The 14,142-nt window shown below is 36.0% G+C and overlaps 1 protein-coding gene across 1 annotated transcript; it reads left to right on the top strand.

Moving 5' to 3' along the window:
• The first annotated feature begins 346 nt into the window (after positions 1 to 346).
• On the top strand, positions 347 to 13,437 carry GLT8D1 (glycosyltransferase 8 domain containing 1). Its single transcript, XM_032209190.1, has 10 exons — positions 347 to 455; positions 3,003 to 3,055; positions 3,143 to 3,241; positions 3,843 to 4,059; positions 4,710 to 4,827; positions 5,133 to 5,217; positions 6,558 to 6,670; positions 8,456 to 8,619; positions 11,192 to 11,304; positions 12,283 to 13,437. Exons 2-10 carry the CDS (start codon positions 3,040 to 3,042, stop codon positions 12,471 to 12,473), a joined length of 1,116 nt encoding a protein of 371 aa, XP_032065081.1. The 5' UTR covers positions 347 to 455; positions 3,003 to 3,039; the 3' UTR covers positions 12,474 to 13,437.
• The last annotated feature ends 705 nt before the right edge of the window (positions 13,438 to 14,142 follow it).

Below are 14,142 nucleotides of genomic sequence, written 5' to 3'. Positions count from 1 at the left end.
AGAAAAATGCCAACTCCGCCGGCGGATGCTGCCGTCTGCCGGTCGACTGGCAATAGCGCTATGACGTCACAGGGCTCGCCGCCAAAGGTGAAGTCTTAGTTCGTCACCATGACAACAAGCGCTGGAGGCTTTTTCCACCCTTTTGGTGAGAAATGGGTCTTAGTGCAGGTGGCGTCTAGCGTGTTGCCGCTCGGTTTTTTTAATTCTATCACACACACACAAACAAAATGCGTGTAGTTATAGAAACGTATTTGACATTAAGGCTTTGGTGAACGCGTTTCTTTACGTATAGCTTTTTAAAAATAAAAATAAAAATCAGGCACGATGATAGGCACCTTTTATTTTTCCAGCTGCTGATTACAATACTTGGTGTTGAGTTGGCAATTCGCGCGTGGCCGCCAAACTGTGCAAAGGGAAGGGAGGACTAGAAGGATCTCTGGATTCTGGGCCAGCAAGTAAGACTCGTGGGAATACACCGGCCTGTTTAGCATATAATGGGGACTGAACTGCTGGAATGATGTGAAATGAATTATAAGCCTTATACTGTATGTTATGCAGATATGATACATTTCCCCTTTTTAATATGCAGTGGATCTAGTCGGGTGGCTAGCATATCTGAGCAAGTGGGATGGAAGGCAAGCGAGTGATGGGTTTTCATTTTAAAAAGTAGCAGTAGTTTCGTTTTAACGGATGGGTTGTGATTTCTAACTGGTGTCACTTGCAGCAATAATGATCTAGACGTTTTAGAACAGCATAACATAATGGAAAGCGGGGGGGGGGCATTGAAGAGATAACATGTTAAACATTTGTAGAGCATCATTTATATAGCTGCAGAAGAGCAACATGCTCTTCATATTTGTCCCTACAGTCACCTGACTAGTTGATACTTAACAGCTAACAATGGTTGAATGGTGATTCTACATCTTGATTCTTGAGCAAATTTTATATGACAATGAATGTTTTAAAATGCGAACTTACAATCAACCAATGGAACAGCTGCTTGCCTTCAGAAGTTGTGGGAGCTTCATCACTGGAAGCTTTTAAGAGACTGGACTGCCATCTGTCAAAAATGGTGTAGGGTTTGCTGGGGAGGGGAGCGGATTGGACTAGATGAGCTACAAGGTCCCTTCCAACTGTTAATCTGTATCTGTATAATATTGACAGATATTGATAATTTGAAAGGCACTGATGGAAAAAAACCATATGGAATGTTGAAGAGGCTATTTAAACTACTGCTCCCTCCCCTAAGTCAGTACAGGTATCCAAATTGAAGCATCTCTAACAGATTTAGTCAAACCTGTGATTAAATAGGAATATTGGCTGTTCTGTAACATGCCATAATCTTGATTAAGGAGTGATTTATTGAATTTCAAGTTTGCAGATGATACCAAAATTTTCAGGGTTTAAAAAATAAAAAATGTTGAGCTCCCAATGGATTTCTATGGAGAGAATACATGCTGAATGAAGCTCAGCTAAAATAAAGTGAGATATATTCACTATACTTTCCCCCAACTTCATACGTACTTTACACTGAAGAGATCTGAGCTGTTTGTAATCAAGAATTTTTTTTTTAGGATTCTAGCATAGTGAAGATGCTGTTTCCATATGCAGTAGCTGTTAAAATACTAGATAAATTCCATCTTAAGGTTCAGCAAGAGATGAAAAATAGAACAGCTAATGTTGTATTACTCTGTCATATATTGACAGTATGTCTGCACCTGAATATTTTGTACAATTGTGGTAATCGCACTAAAAAGATCCTAGAGCTGGGGAAATATAGAAAAGTGATTCAAATTCATTAGAAAACACCTCACTAGAACATTCATTAGACTAGAAAAAATGTGATTTAAGAGGCTCATTAGAGGTCTTGGTGTGATCTAGTAAACACTTTATGTTCTTATGGCATTCTTAGAAATATTTCAAAACTAATGTACCCTTATCATATTATCTTAGTGCTAGATACTCCCATTTCTTTTACATAGAACATAATTTTAGTTCCCTGAATTCTTAATATTGCAGTTTTGATAACATTGACTTGTTGTAAAGTATCATGGTTACAAGGGGATTAAAATTATGATCCACAACATAAATGAAGTATATGAACTAATATACAGTCATTACATTTTTATTCCAAATGTGGTTGATATCCCAGATTCTGTTCACCTTAAATCCCCACAATTTATGATCTAGCAAAATGATATCTCATTTAAATATAGCTTTTATTGTACAATATAGGAATCCAGATTGATTATGATAATTGAGAAGCTATGTCACAGGAATCTTTATAAATATATTTATTCATCTCAAATTCATCATTTATTGAATGATAAAGGCTTACTGAAGTGTAAGTCAATTGAATATAAACAGTTCATATGTGCAAATTGCAGCTTGTAGCATGTGCCTATAAAAGCCAATGGCTTTTGAACTGGCAACTGAAGATATTTCTCATCCATACAAGTGGCTTAGTAATGAGAATTGCTTTGTACTTATCTTCAGATTGGAAGCAAATAATTTAATTACATTGAGAATGAGGACCTAAAACAGTAAATATAAACTCTGTTTCCTAGTTCTGCCTTTTTTATATACTTGCTGAATTTAGGAGGAACTCTTATCCTTTATTCATTCTTGAATCACTAAGTATGGTAAATATCTGTTTTTCATGAAAATATCTCTGGGATAGGGATAGAATAGAATTTTATTGTCATTTTAAATGTACACTAATCAACATACATTAAAAGGATATTCAGTTGCATTCAGCTCTCAATAAATAACCATTATACACAAAGAAACACCACAATCATATTACATATGATTACATAATTACATTTCAAAAGGTAATTTTTTTCTAGGCAAATGTTGGAAATCTAACATTTGCTCAATTTTTTGTTCTTCATTATATACATTATTACTACTCATATGTGAATATTACACCTTATCACTTATTGGATCTCTTTGCATGCTTGTGGAAGCTTTCTTAGTTATGGTATGTTCCTTTTTTGTAGACGTGTCAAGAGATTTTGTTTTTCATCCACAAAGAAAATGTCATTAAGAAAAGGTACTTTTTCCTCTAAATATTTATTTTTTAAAAGTTAAAATACTCAGATGCTGTTATTCTAACAATGGCTTTCTTTTTTCATTGCAGTAAACATAAGCATCCTCGTATTTGTCTTTGTTATATTTCTGTTAGTGCTGCATCACAACTTTCTAGGTCTCGGTGATCTCTTAAAAAAAGAATTATCAGGTATTCCTCCATTTCTCTATTTTAATGCTGCTTCAGTAAAAATGTTTGATAGGAAATAATACCCTTGTGTATGTTTTTATAAGCTTTATAAGTTTTTTTTTGTAAAAAACACTGTTTAAATTTGATCCCATATTTTTAACAATTATTGTCAACCGTTTGCAGTTTCTTGTAATTGTCTTCTTTTACTGTTATTTAGCATTTCTCACTAGAAGTTGTTAAAAATGAAACCGTCACTGTGTAGCATAGCTATTTTCATGGTACCTGAACTGAAATACAGTCAGAGTTGCATCTTTTGTATAAGTTATTCAATATAACTTAAAATATAGATTCTATATTGGATATGATTTCAACCTGTAAATCTTATTGTTTGGATATAACTTCAAAATAATTATTGCCTTATAAGAGGTGTTTTTTAAGAGATAAACATTGGTTTCAATATTACAGTAGTAAGGGCTTAACCATGGTTTGTTAGCCATGGTTTATTCAATAAACCATAACTGAGTTTTCATATTGTGCCATTAACCTTAGTTTACGTAAGACAAAATCTGAAGTCACCCAACATGCTAAATCAAAATGTAATGTTTTATGTAATTATCTGTAGATTCAAATCCATTAGGATTTCAGCCAATAGATTATATACCTGAAGCTCCTCAAAGATTCATAGTGAAAGAAAATGACAAAGAAATTCCTGTGGTCCTTACGGCATCCGAAGAAAGGCTTGGTGGTGTAATTGCAGCTGTGAACAGTATTCAACAAAACACCAAATCCAATGTTGCATTCCATATTGTCACTTTGAACGACACTGTGGACCATCTGAGGTAAAAGCATATTTGTAAATTTTTATTGCCTACTTTTTTAGTAGAGGATCATTTTTAGATGCAATAGTGCATTGGAAAAAGACAGTTATTCTTAAATTTAATTACAAAGAGACTGTTATTTATTCTATGTCCTTTGATTGATCAAGGTGACTTTTAAAGCAATCACATCTTTTTTCAGTCCTGACTCTTGAAAAGAAAAGTGGCTGCTTTAGTGCATACTAGAAGGTGCTACACTTGCCATTTCTTCGAGGTCATTTTTGTAGTTTATGCAGCCCTTACCTACCTACCTAAATACCTACCTACCTACCAGTCTGGTTCATACAATTTTCTTGGTAGTATTTTCAGAAGTGATTTATCTTTTCCTTCTTTGTAGGACTGAGAATGATTAACCCAAAATCACCAAGCTGACTTTGTGCCTAAGGTGGGATTAAAATGCACAACCTACCAGTTTTTGGATTGGTACCTTAATCATTACATCTTATTGGGTCTCTATTATGTAATATTGGATTTCAGATTGTCCTACTCTGCCCTATTCTTGATTGTTAGAAGACACACCATGATGAGAAAATTCAAAGAATTTATTCTTGTAGGATATCATTCCAGCTATTTCAGTAATATTTGATATTTCTATTTCTTTTTTAATTGTGTAGGTCATGGCTTAATAAAATCAGTTTAAAAAATATTCAATACCGAATTTTGAATTTTGATCCTGGCATGCTGGCTGGAAAAGTACAGATAGACTCAAAGATGCCAAATTCCATAAAACCGGTAAAAACTACTGATTTATTTTACTATAAATATAACATTTTCAACATTACTGATAATTTATGTTTGAATTTATGCTTAGTTATTACACTTTTGAGAAAGTTGTCTTTTAATATTATAATCCTTAATTCTATTTTGCATATTGGATTTAGTTGGATAGTTTTGTAATTTATATCTTATTCACTAAAGTTGCCCCAATACATGTACTTAATCTTGTATTATATGAAGGTGTATCAAAGAGATTTGATTACAAATATCTAATGTTTGCGATGGCATAATTGTTTTTATCACCTTTTGTTTCTTTCTAGCTGACCTTTGCAAGATTCTATCTACCTAATTGGGTCCCAAATGCAGAAAAGGCCATTTATTTGGATGATGATGTGATTGTACAAGGTATGGGACTTTGCTTTTTAAATATGCTTAATAACATATAAGTTGCCTTTCAACACGTCAACCTTCTCCATATCTGGTAGCAATGAGATGGATTGGGATCTTAGCTCCCAGCAATCATAGCAATTTTCATTCCGATTCCTCTTTCTACTTTTTGTAGTGTATTTCTCTGGCACACTACTGAACGGCCAAAAGTAGCTCTTGAAAAAGAAACATGTTGTGTTCTCCTGCTTTAGATTAATTAATCATGCCTTATAAACCAAAAGCTTTATAATAAACTCGGTTCCAAAACCTCCCAACTGTTTGTGCCAGTGGTCATATTGGTTGTTTGAAGAATATTTAGGCAGTCACCAAATGTCTGTTGTGTTAGCAGTGACCATCACATTTCACAGTGTACCGGTTGAGGTTACCTGCTGTCATCCTGAGACCATACCAATCTCATGATCAATCATCAGGCTACTTGTTGTTTGTTTTTTATGCAGATGAGTCCATTTACCAACAAAACATAGACTGTAGCTACACTTCATTTTTACCTTCTGAAAAAAATGAGCCTTTGTAAAATAACCAAGAGCATTTTTGCCATACATTTAAGTGAAAAATTGGGAGTGTGTTGGGGGGAGAAAGTAGAGAGAATGCTAACAGTTATTATACTTTTGCCTTGATTGATGGAAACTTCTAATCTGGCATCTTTTAATTTTTTTTCTGTGGCTTGTATCTGGATTTATGTTTTTATGCTTGTCAGCTGCCTAGAATGATTTGCTTAAAATGGGTAGTCACAGGTGGAAAGCACATACTGTGTATCTGAACGTAAACTTTGATTAAGGTAATAATTTACTTCTAGCTGACATATTGTCTGTGGAAATACTCAATCATCTAGGTCGTGGTTGCCCTGAAGGTTGTCCCAGAACTGGAAGAACTTCTTGTATGAGAAGCAAAATGTTTTAAGGAAAAAAAAAACCAAGAAAGTGCAGTTGCCTTTTGAAAAAAGCACCTTTGGGACAGCTGAAATATGAGTACACAGTAGCTTAATGAGCTCATTTCTATTAGGTACAAATATGAATTGAAAATTGAAAAAAATGAAATTATTTTATGCATGATTTTGGCCTCCATCTAAACAATATCAGTCTATATGCTGTATTTGGTTTCATAAGCTTTTGTTCAAGTGGGAAAGTTCTTTGGATAGACAGATACGAGTTTTAAACCTTACATGGCATTTATTGGAATAGCATTCGCTGTTATGTGTATTTTAAATATTAGAAAAGGCCATTTATGTTAAAATGACAAAATGCAGATTCTCATTTGCTTGCAGTAGCAGCTATTCATTGCATATGATGCCTTTTTAGATGATATCCTTGAACTTTACAACACTCCATTGCAACCAGGCCATGCTGCAGCATTCTCGGATGATTGTGACTCTACCTCGAATAGGTTTTCTGCCCATGGAACAGGAAGTCAGGTGAAAGCAGCTCTGAAATATTTAATTTGTATTATATTGTAATGTTTTTAAACTGTTTTATGATTGTTCACTGCCCAGAGTTGCTTGAGATAGGTGGTTATAAAAAGGTTAGTAAGAATGAAAGGCACTAGATGTTAGAAGATGCTTGTAATTATCTAGTTCCGTTCTTGACTTGGAACTTTTACAAAAGTTTTAGTACCGTGTCCAGTTTTAGGAAAGCATTTTTTTAAGGTACAAAATATAAGTAATAACTTCTTGCTGGTATGTTTCATGATTGGATCTTTTATCAATGAGAAAGAACCTAAATAATTTATTTGTTAGTTTAAAGCTTTTTGCAGATGCACGCTTATTTATGTAGGCGACCTTTAATTCTCTTTAGGGTATTAAGAAATATGCTTTTGTTCTCCAACTTCCAAGGAGAACCATTACTGTTTTTGAGGTAATCAAAAACAATTTAATCTTTATCATTGATTAGCAAGTAACTTTCTTCCCGTAGAGTGAAAAGGAGGTAGAAAGAAGGAAACAGATCTTTTTCAATTTCATGCAAATTACTCTTTTTTGTGTTGATAACTGGTAACTGTCTGGACTAGTCTTTGCAGTTTACTTGGCAATATTTTTGTGAGTGGTTTGCCATTACCCATTTCCTAGGGAAAAGTTCCTGGCCTAAATTAATTCAGCTGATTTCATGTCTAAGACAGAATTAGAACTTATGATTCCTGTTTCTAGCCCGATAACCTTAACCACTACAGGTATTCCTTTTTAGTGACAAGTGGGGCGTAGCAACTTGGTAGTTAAGAAAAGCAGTTGCTAAGTGAAACCACAGAGATGTTTATCTTATTTCATCTTTACTTCACTTTACACATCTGTGAAGATCATAAATGTGAGGGTTGGTTGTAAAGTTACTTTTTCATCACTGTCGCAACTCCAAACTTGCTAAAGAAAGACTAACTACCCTGTTTTCCCCAAAATAAGACATCCCTGGATAATAAGCCAAATCAGGCTTTTGAGCACATGTGCTAAAATAAGCCCTTCCCCGAAAATAAACCCTCCCCGAAAATATTGCAAAACAGCAGCAGCCATGAGGTGACTATGCTCGCTGCCTCCTGTACCTAAAAAATAATAAGATCACCCCAAAAATAAGGCCAAGTGCTTATTTGGGGGGTCAAAAGAAAATAAGACCTTGTTTTATTTTGGGGAAAACACGATATATCAGACTGTATACACTGCATAGGAAGATATTTTTAAGTGGACAGTGAGACAGTAGAAATTATAGACAGAACAGAATTTCCCCTATATCTAGCCTCCCACCTATTTGCTTTTTAATTAATTCAGGCTTACAAATATTCAGCAAGTTAGACCTTGTTAGTATTTGTGGGACTTCAGGAAATCCAAGGCCTAGATAGGTTAAACATTTCAATTTGGAGAAAGGCAATGACAGGCCATTTCCACACTTAAAAAGGAACATGGAAAATGAATCTAATCACCCAAAATCAAGTCTGAGTCAATGATTAAAAAAAAAATGAGATAGCTAAAAAGGAAATCCTATTGTATTAATGTCATTTGCATGATGTTCATTGTAGACTTAGTAATTCCTGCTTTTATGGTAACTATTGATGGTGCCTGTCAATATTTATATTTAAAATAATCAAACATGATTATAAAGACAACTCTGTTCAATTTTCTGGTTTTCCAGACAGAGACGAAGCATGTGTAAGTGAAGAAGCCTTTGGAATGGAAGTTAGGAATAAAACTGTTATCTGAGATCCAATTTCTATTTATTTTCAGTATTACATGGGATTTCTTGATTATAAAAAAGAACTGGTTCAGAAGCTGTCCATCAAAGCAAGCACCTGTTCTTTTAATCCTGGTGTGTTTGTTGCAAATCTAACAGAATGGAAAATACAAAATGTTACTAAGCAATTAGAGAAATGGATGACACTTAATGCTGTGTGAGTATGTGCAGTTTTTTTATTTGATAGTTGAAGAATGGAACTAATTGTGAGGATGGGAAGCAGAGATAAAAGTACCTGTATTGCCTGTCTTCCTGAATCTTGTCTATTAGGCATTCAAAAATTCTGCAAGCAGCAGTCTAAAATATTAAGAAGGCCATTAGTCTAAGAAAAATATCTAGGAAGTGCTAAAATCATTATTGTATGGGAAGTTTACCCTTACAGGGATCTCTTATTTGAAGCCGACTGTCTTATTGTGTTCTGTTATCACTCACTTTGTTGTATTTTTCTAGCTCATTGTCAAGAATGTGGTTATTTATTTATCATATGGCATATCATACATGGAGATATATATATATATATATATATATATATATGTATGTATGTATGTATGTATGTATGTATGTATGTATGTATGTATGTCTGTCTGTCTGTCTGTCTGTCTGTCTGTCTGTCTGTCTGTGTGTGTGTGTGTGTGTAAACATTTCACCTAGATTACTAAAACACAATAGAATATAAATTTTTAAAAGATCTGTGTTCAAATATCGATGTCTAGACTTATGATAGCGAACCCATGGCATGTGTGCAGAGGTGGCACGCAGAGTCCTCTCTATGGGCACGCACACTGTCGTGAGCTGTTCTTCTGATTTGCACTGGCCAGCTGGTCTTTGGGTTTCTGGGGGTCTGGTGCGCCACACACGTTCCAGTTTGGGCAATCGGTGCTGAAAAGGTTCACAATCACTGGTCTAGGCCATCCAACCATTGAAGTGCAACAGTTTATATTGGAAAAAAAAGATACACACTGTATATATGCACAGCTGGTCACAATGTGATCTAGTTTGACATGGCAGCCCAGTCACATTGAAATGATACTATGTCCCATTTATAGTCTTGGAGATACCATGTGAGGTGCGCATCCTATTCAGGATTGTCCATTGCTGACATGGTAGTTCAAAGCAGGGGTGAAATTCTCCTGGTTCGGCACAGTTCAATCAAACCGGCAGGGATTATTGGCATTGGTTCTCCAAACCAGTGGCAAAAATCCCTGGTGGCCCTGCCCATGCCTGCCTGCTCACCCTGTCACTGCTCGCCTCTTCTGGCTGCTCGACCCGCCCACCCAATCCAAACGTTTCTTCCTCCATTCACAGCAGTTACTGCAGCTGGTCCCTTTAAGATAGTCCCTGGAAGGGAGGGGGCTGCGGGGACCCTAAAGGGAGCAATAACTCCTCTCTGAATGGAGGGAGAAATGTTTGAATTCTCTCTGCCACAGAATTCAACGTTAAAATGCAGCAGAGAGAATCCAAACATTTCTCCCTCCATTCACAAAATTACTGCAGCCTATCCCTTTAAGATAGTCCCCGGGAGGGAGGGGGCCGGGGGGGACCATAAAAGGACAGCAGCTCCATTATAAACGGAGGAAGAAACTTTGGATTCTGTTGCATTTAATGTTGAATTCTGTGGCAGAGAGAATCTGAATGTTTCTCCCTCCATTCAGTGGAGCTGCTGCTCCTTTTATGGTCCCTCCAGCCCCCACCCTCCCGTGGACTATTTTAAAGGGACAGCCTGCAGCAGCTCTGCTGATTGGAGGAAGAAACGTTTGGATTCTCTGCCACAGCATTCACTGAGCCCTTCTGGTGGGTGTTCATACATTTTTTCCTACTGGGTTCTATGGGCATGGCTTGGTGGTGGTGGGGTCTGACTGAATAGGGGTGGCCATGAGTGACATTGAGTTGGCCACTCGCACTCAGTCCCAGGACCCCACCCCCAACAAGCCACACCCACAGAACTGGTAGGGGAAAAAATTGACTTACCCTTGGTTCAAAGCCTTGCACCTTTTTTGTGAAGCCATTTACGTCTTCGTATGTCTGGACATTCAGCAACCTGTTTGGCTTCCCATTGGAAATTGAGGTTAAAGTTGTTGGGCAGATGTTGTGCAAGTGCCAGTGGGGCTTTCCTGGATTTGAATCTTCCGGCTGATAAATTAGGGATGTTGGTACTGGTAGGAGTGAATTGTTCGTATTTTTTTCTGTATTCTCTCACTTGATGCCACTTATGAAGGCATTTTGCCTTCATAAAGCTGGCAATGCTATATGACCCAGGAAGCAACCAAGTCAGAGTGATTTTAATACATATACTTATAATCCTCAGTGTCGGATAATCCTTTTACTAGTGTGTCAACTGTTAAGATATACTGGGACACAGTATTCTGCTGCAGAGACCAACCCTAGGGCTGATGATCTGAGTGTGGCAGCTGAAACTGCTCATTTAGTTCCACATAATTTCTGGAATATGTTGTGCCTAGTATTGATTTTTGCCGCTATATTCTTCAGATGTATCTTATAGGAGAGTCCAATCTAACGTTACTCCAAAGTACAATGCGAGTTATTCATTGTGAATATTAAGCATTTGCCATTAAATATTTTAAAAAACAATGCAAAAACAAACATGTAAATAATATATTTAAAAAAATGCAATCCATTCAAATTATATTACCTATGAAAATGGTTTTTCTTGTTAATTATTATACTTTTGGTTTAGCTGGTAATTTGCATTTTTCTTAATCACTGACTAGGGAAGAGATATATAGCAAGACACTTGCTGGAAGTATCACTACACCTCCTCTGCTAATTGTATTTTACAAACGACATTCAAAAATTAACCCTATGTGGAATGTTCGCCATCTTGGTAAGTAAAGAGAAGAAACCAATTTCACGTTAATATTGTGCCTTTATTGTGGCTAAGATGTTGAGTTTATCGATGGAAAGATTGGCAGTTCGGCGATTCAAATCCCTAGTGCCGCGTAATGGGGTGAGGTCCCATTCCTTGTCCCAGCTTCTGCCAACTTAGCTGTCCGAAAGCACAAAAAAATGCAAGTAGAAAAATAGGGTGGGAAGGTAACAGTGTTCCATGTGCCTTTGGCGTTTACTCATGCCGGCCACATGACCACGGAGATGTCTTTGTACAGCGCTGGCTCTTTGGCTTTAAAATGGAGATGAGCACTGCCCTCCTAGTCATGAATGACGAGCGCATATGTGCAAGGGGGACCTTTAGCTTGTTGTGCCTTTATCAAGATGGAGCTAATTTGACTAATCAAACGGTTTGAAATTATAATCCTTTTTGTCCTTCTTCAGTACTAATTTTAGTGATTTTGGACAGAATATTGATGAAATGGGAACATGCAGTTTTCTTTCCCTGGCCATTTCTCATGCATTCTCAAAATCTCTGAAATGAAGTTTTTTTTTTAATGGTTTCTGTGGACCTGGAGGGAACAGGCAAAGCCCCAACTGTATTGAGTAGAAATTCACTAGTAGGATGTTTTTAATCCCTTGCATTTAAGTGATTGGTTTTCCTCTGGGAGAATATCATTCAAATTATTGTCTACTTAAGAAAATTGACCTTTTTAAATGCAGTGAACTTGAAACTTCTGTGGTATTTCAATGTGTGTAGCAATTAGATTAGTGCAAGAATATCATCTCCAGGACTCTAAAATAAACTTTATGTCCAATTTTGAGGGTAGTGAGCAGTGACAAAGAAAATATTTCTGATGAAAATGTCAATGTGTGAACATATAAAATGGTTAATTCCACCTGGGTTTGAAAACTGCAGAAACAATTTCTGCGCTCATGGTTTCTTGTTATATTTCTTGTCTTATTCCACTTAAAGGTTCAAGTGCCGGCAACAGATACTCACCACAGTTTGTGAAAGCTGCCAAATTACTCCATTGGAATGGACATTTCAAGCCTTGGGGGCGAACGGCATCCTTTGCAGATGTTTGGGAAAAATGGTACATTCCTGATCCTAATGGCAAATTTAACCTGATTCGCAGGCACAGTGAGATTTACACAGAACATTAATAAAGACTTAACACCTACATGCTTTTCTCAGGAAACCTGTAAGATCAGAGTGAAATCAGTAATGGTATGTCTTTTTAATGTACACTAAATTTGAGAAAAACTTGAAATTGTATGCCTGAAGTAGCAGCTGTGTGCCTTCAAGATGAAGAATAGTTTATCGACTACAGGTAATCCTCAATTTATGACAATTTGGACTGGAATTTCCATTGTAGGTTGTTGTCATATATCTAGTCAGACCCGAATTTTATGAAAATGTTCATGGCGGTCATGAAGCAAATCATATGCTGTAGTTCCTTCGTGGGCAATTTTTTGCTGGAATTTTGCAAAAGAGGTCACATAGCACAATATGATTGTAGGATGTTGTAACAGATTATAAATGGGAGCCAATTGCTAAGCACCTGCACAGCAATCATGTGACCAGCACAGGATGATGCAATGGTTGTAAGTACAGGTCATAAGTCACTTTTTCTGAGGCCAGCATAATTTTGAACTGTCTTAAACAAACAATTGTTAAATTGAGGACTACTTGTATTCAGCTAGACCAGATGAATTCTTCAGACATAAACTTTTATAAATGAAACATTACAAAATGAACTTCACCAAGGAATTTGACATTTACTGTCCTAGGTATCCACAAAATCTTGCATAGCTATTTTTAAAGAAGAAAAACCACCTCCTCTTAGCAGTAACCCATGAACTTAAGTTTTGTTAGACCGTTTTCTCTTTAGTATTTAGTTAATTGTTTACACTTATTTAAGTCCTTTGTAGATTTGATCTGTTTTTGCCATTTAGTAAATGATAGAAGAAACTGCCCAACAATACTAAAGCAACCTGTTTAAATTCATGGAGAAATATTGATTTGTTTGTCTGCGAGTTCAGATTAATCTACATTTGGTAACTCTAATAAAAAAGTAATGTCTTACAATATATTACTTCTTCCATTAAATGGACTCAGTTTCTTGAACATCTATTTGGGTGATGCACATTAAAAGAATTAGAAATTTGGGAGAAAAGTTTACAAATTAAAAGAAAAAAGTAAATTTTGATCTGTTACAAAGAAAACAGAGGTGTAGAAGCCCAAGCGTCTCCTCCAAAAGTTGCTGTTAAACTACAATGCAACAGGAGAAACGTATTACAGAAATATTATGTGTCACATAGAAGAATGTGACTTCTGGTGGGCCATCTAAAAGTTAAGTATGATTCTTGTTCAAAAAAGGCTGAACCACTTTTGACTTTCTAATTATCAGGAATTAAGTAAACCTTGTAAATCTATTCATTATGTCTATATTCATCTGAAACATGAAATGGTGGCTGAAAACAGAAACAATTGTAAATAGTGGGTGGAAAGGGACTTTGGCTGTACTGCATTACAGGTTATATTCTTGCCTCTGAATATACACCCAGAGAAATGAGATAAAGATATGCAATTATATCATTAAAAAAAATCTGGATTTCCTGTAAGAGTTCCTATTCTATATGGCTGTACTGCTTATACATATTGAGCACGAAGACGTCAAAATATATTTACATTTTTTGGATATATTTTTTATTTACACATATATGTTCCTCAGGAACCTGCATTATGTATTCCTGTATACAACATAATTATGCCTTATTAAGATGGAACTGAGGCTACAGAATTATGAAAAATGCATAATTCAGGAAAGAA

The sequence above is a fragment of the Thamnophis elegans genome, chromosome 2, assembly GCF_009769535.1.
Source record: "Thamnophis elegans isolate rThaEle1 chromosome 2, rThaEle1.pri, whole genome shotgun sequence".
In the NCBI taxonomy this organism is placed as follows: Eukaryota; Metazoa; Chordata; class Lepidosauria; order Squamata; family Colubridae; genus Thamnophis; species Thamnophis elegans.
The sequence above is the reverse complement of the archived record's forward strand: the minus strand, read 5'-3'. Positions and strand labels throughout refer to the sequence as shown.

Bases quoted from the DNA above. Each gene is read 5' to 3' on its own strand.
- GLT8D1 (XM_032209190.1), top strand. The intron at 3,242-3,842 runs GTATTCCTCCAT...AATTATCTGTAG, and splicing joins CTTAAAAAAAGAATTATCAG to ATTCAAATCCATTAGGATTT. The intron at 6,671-8,455 runs GTGAAAGCAGCT...ATTTATTTTCAG, and splicing joins CCCATGGAACAGGAAGTCAG to TATTACATGGGATTTCTTGA.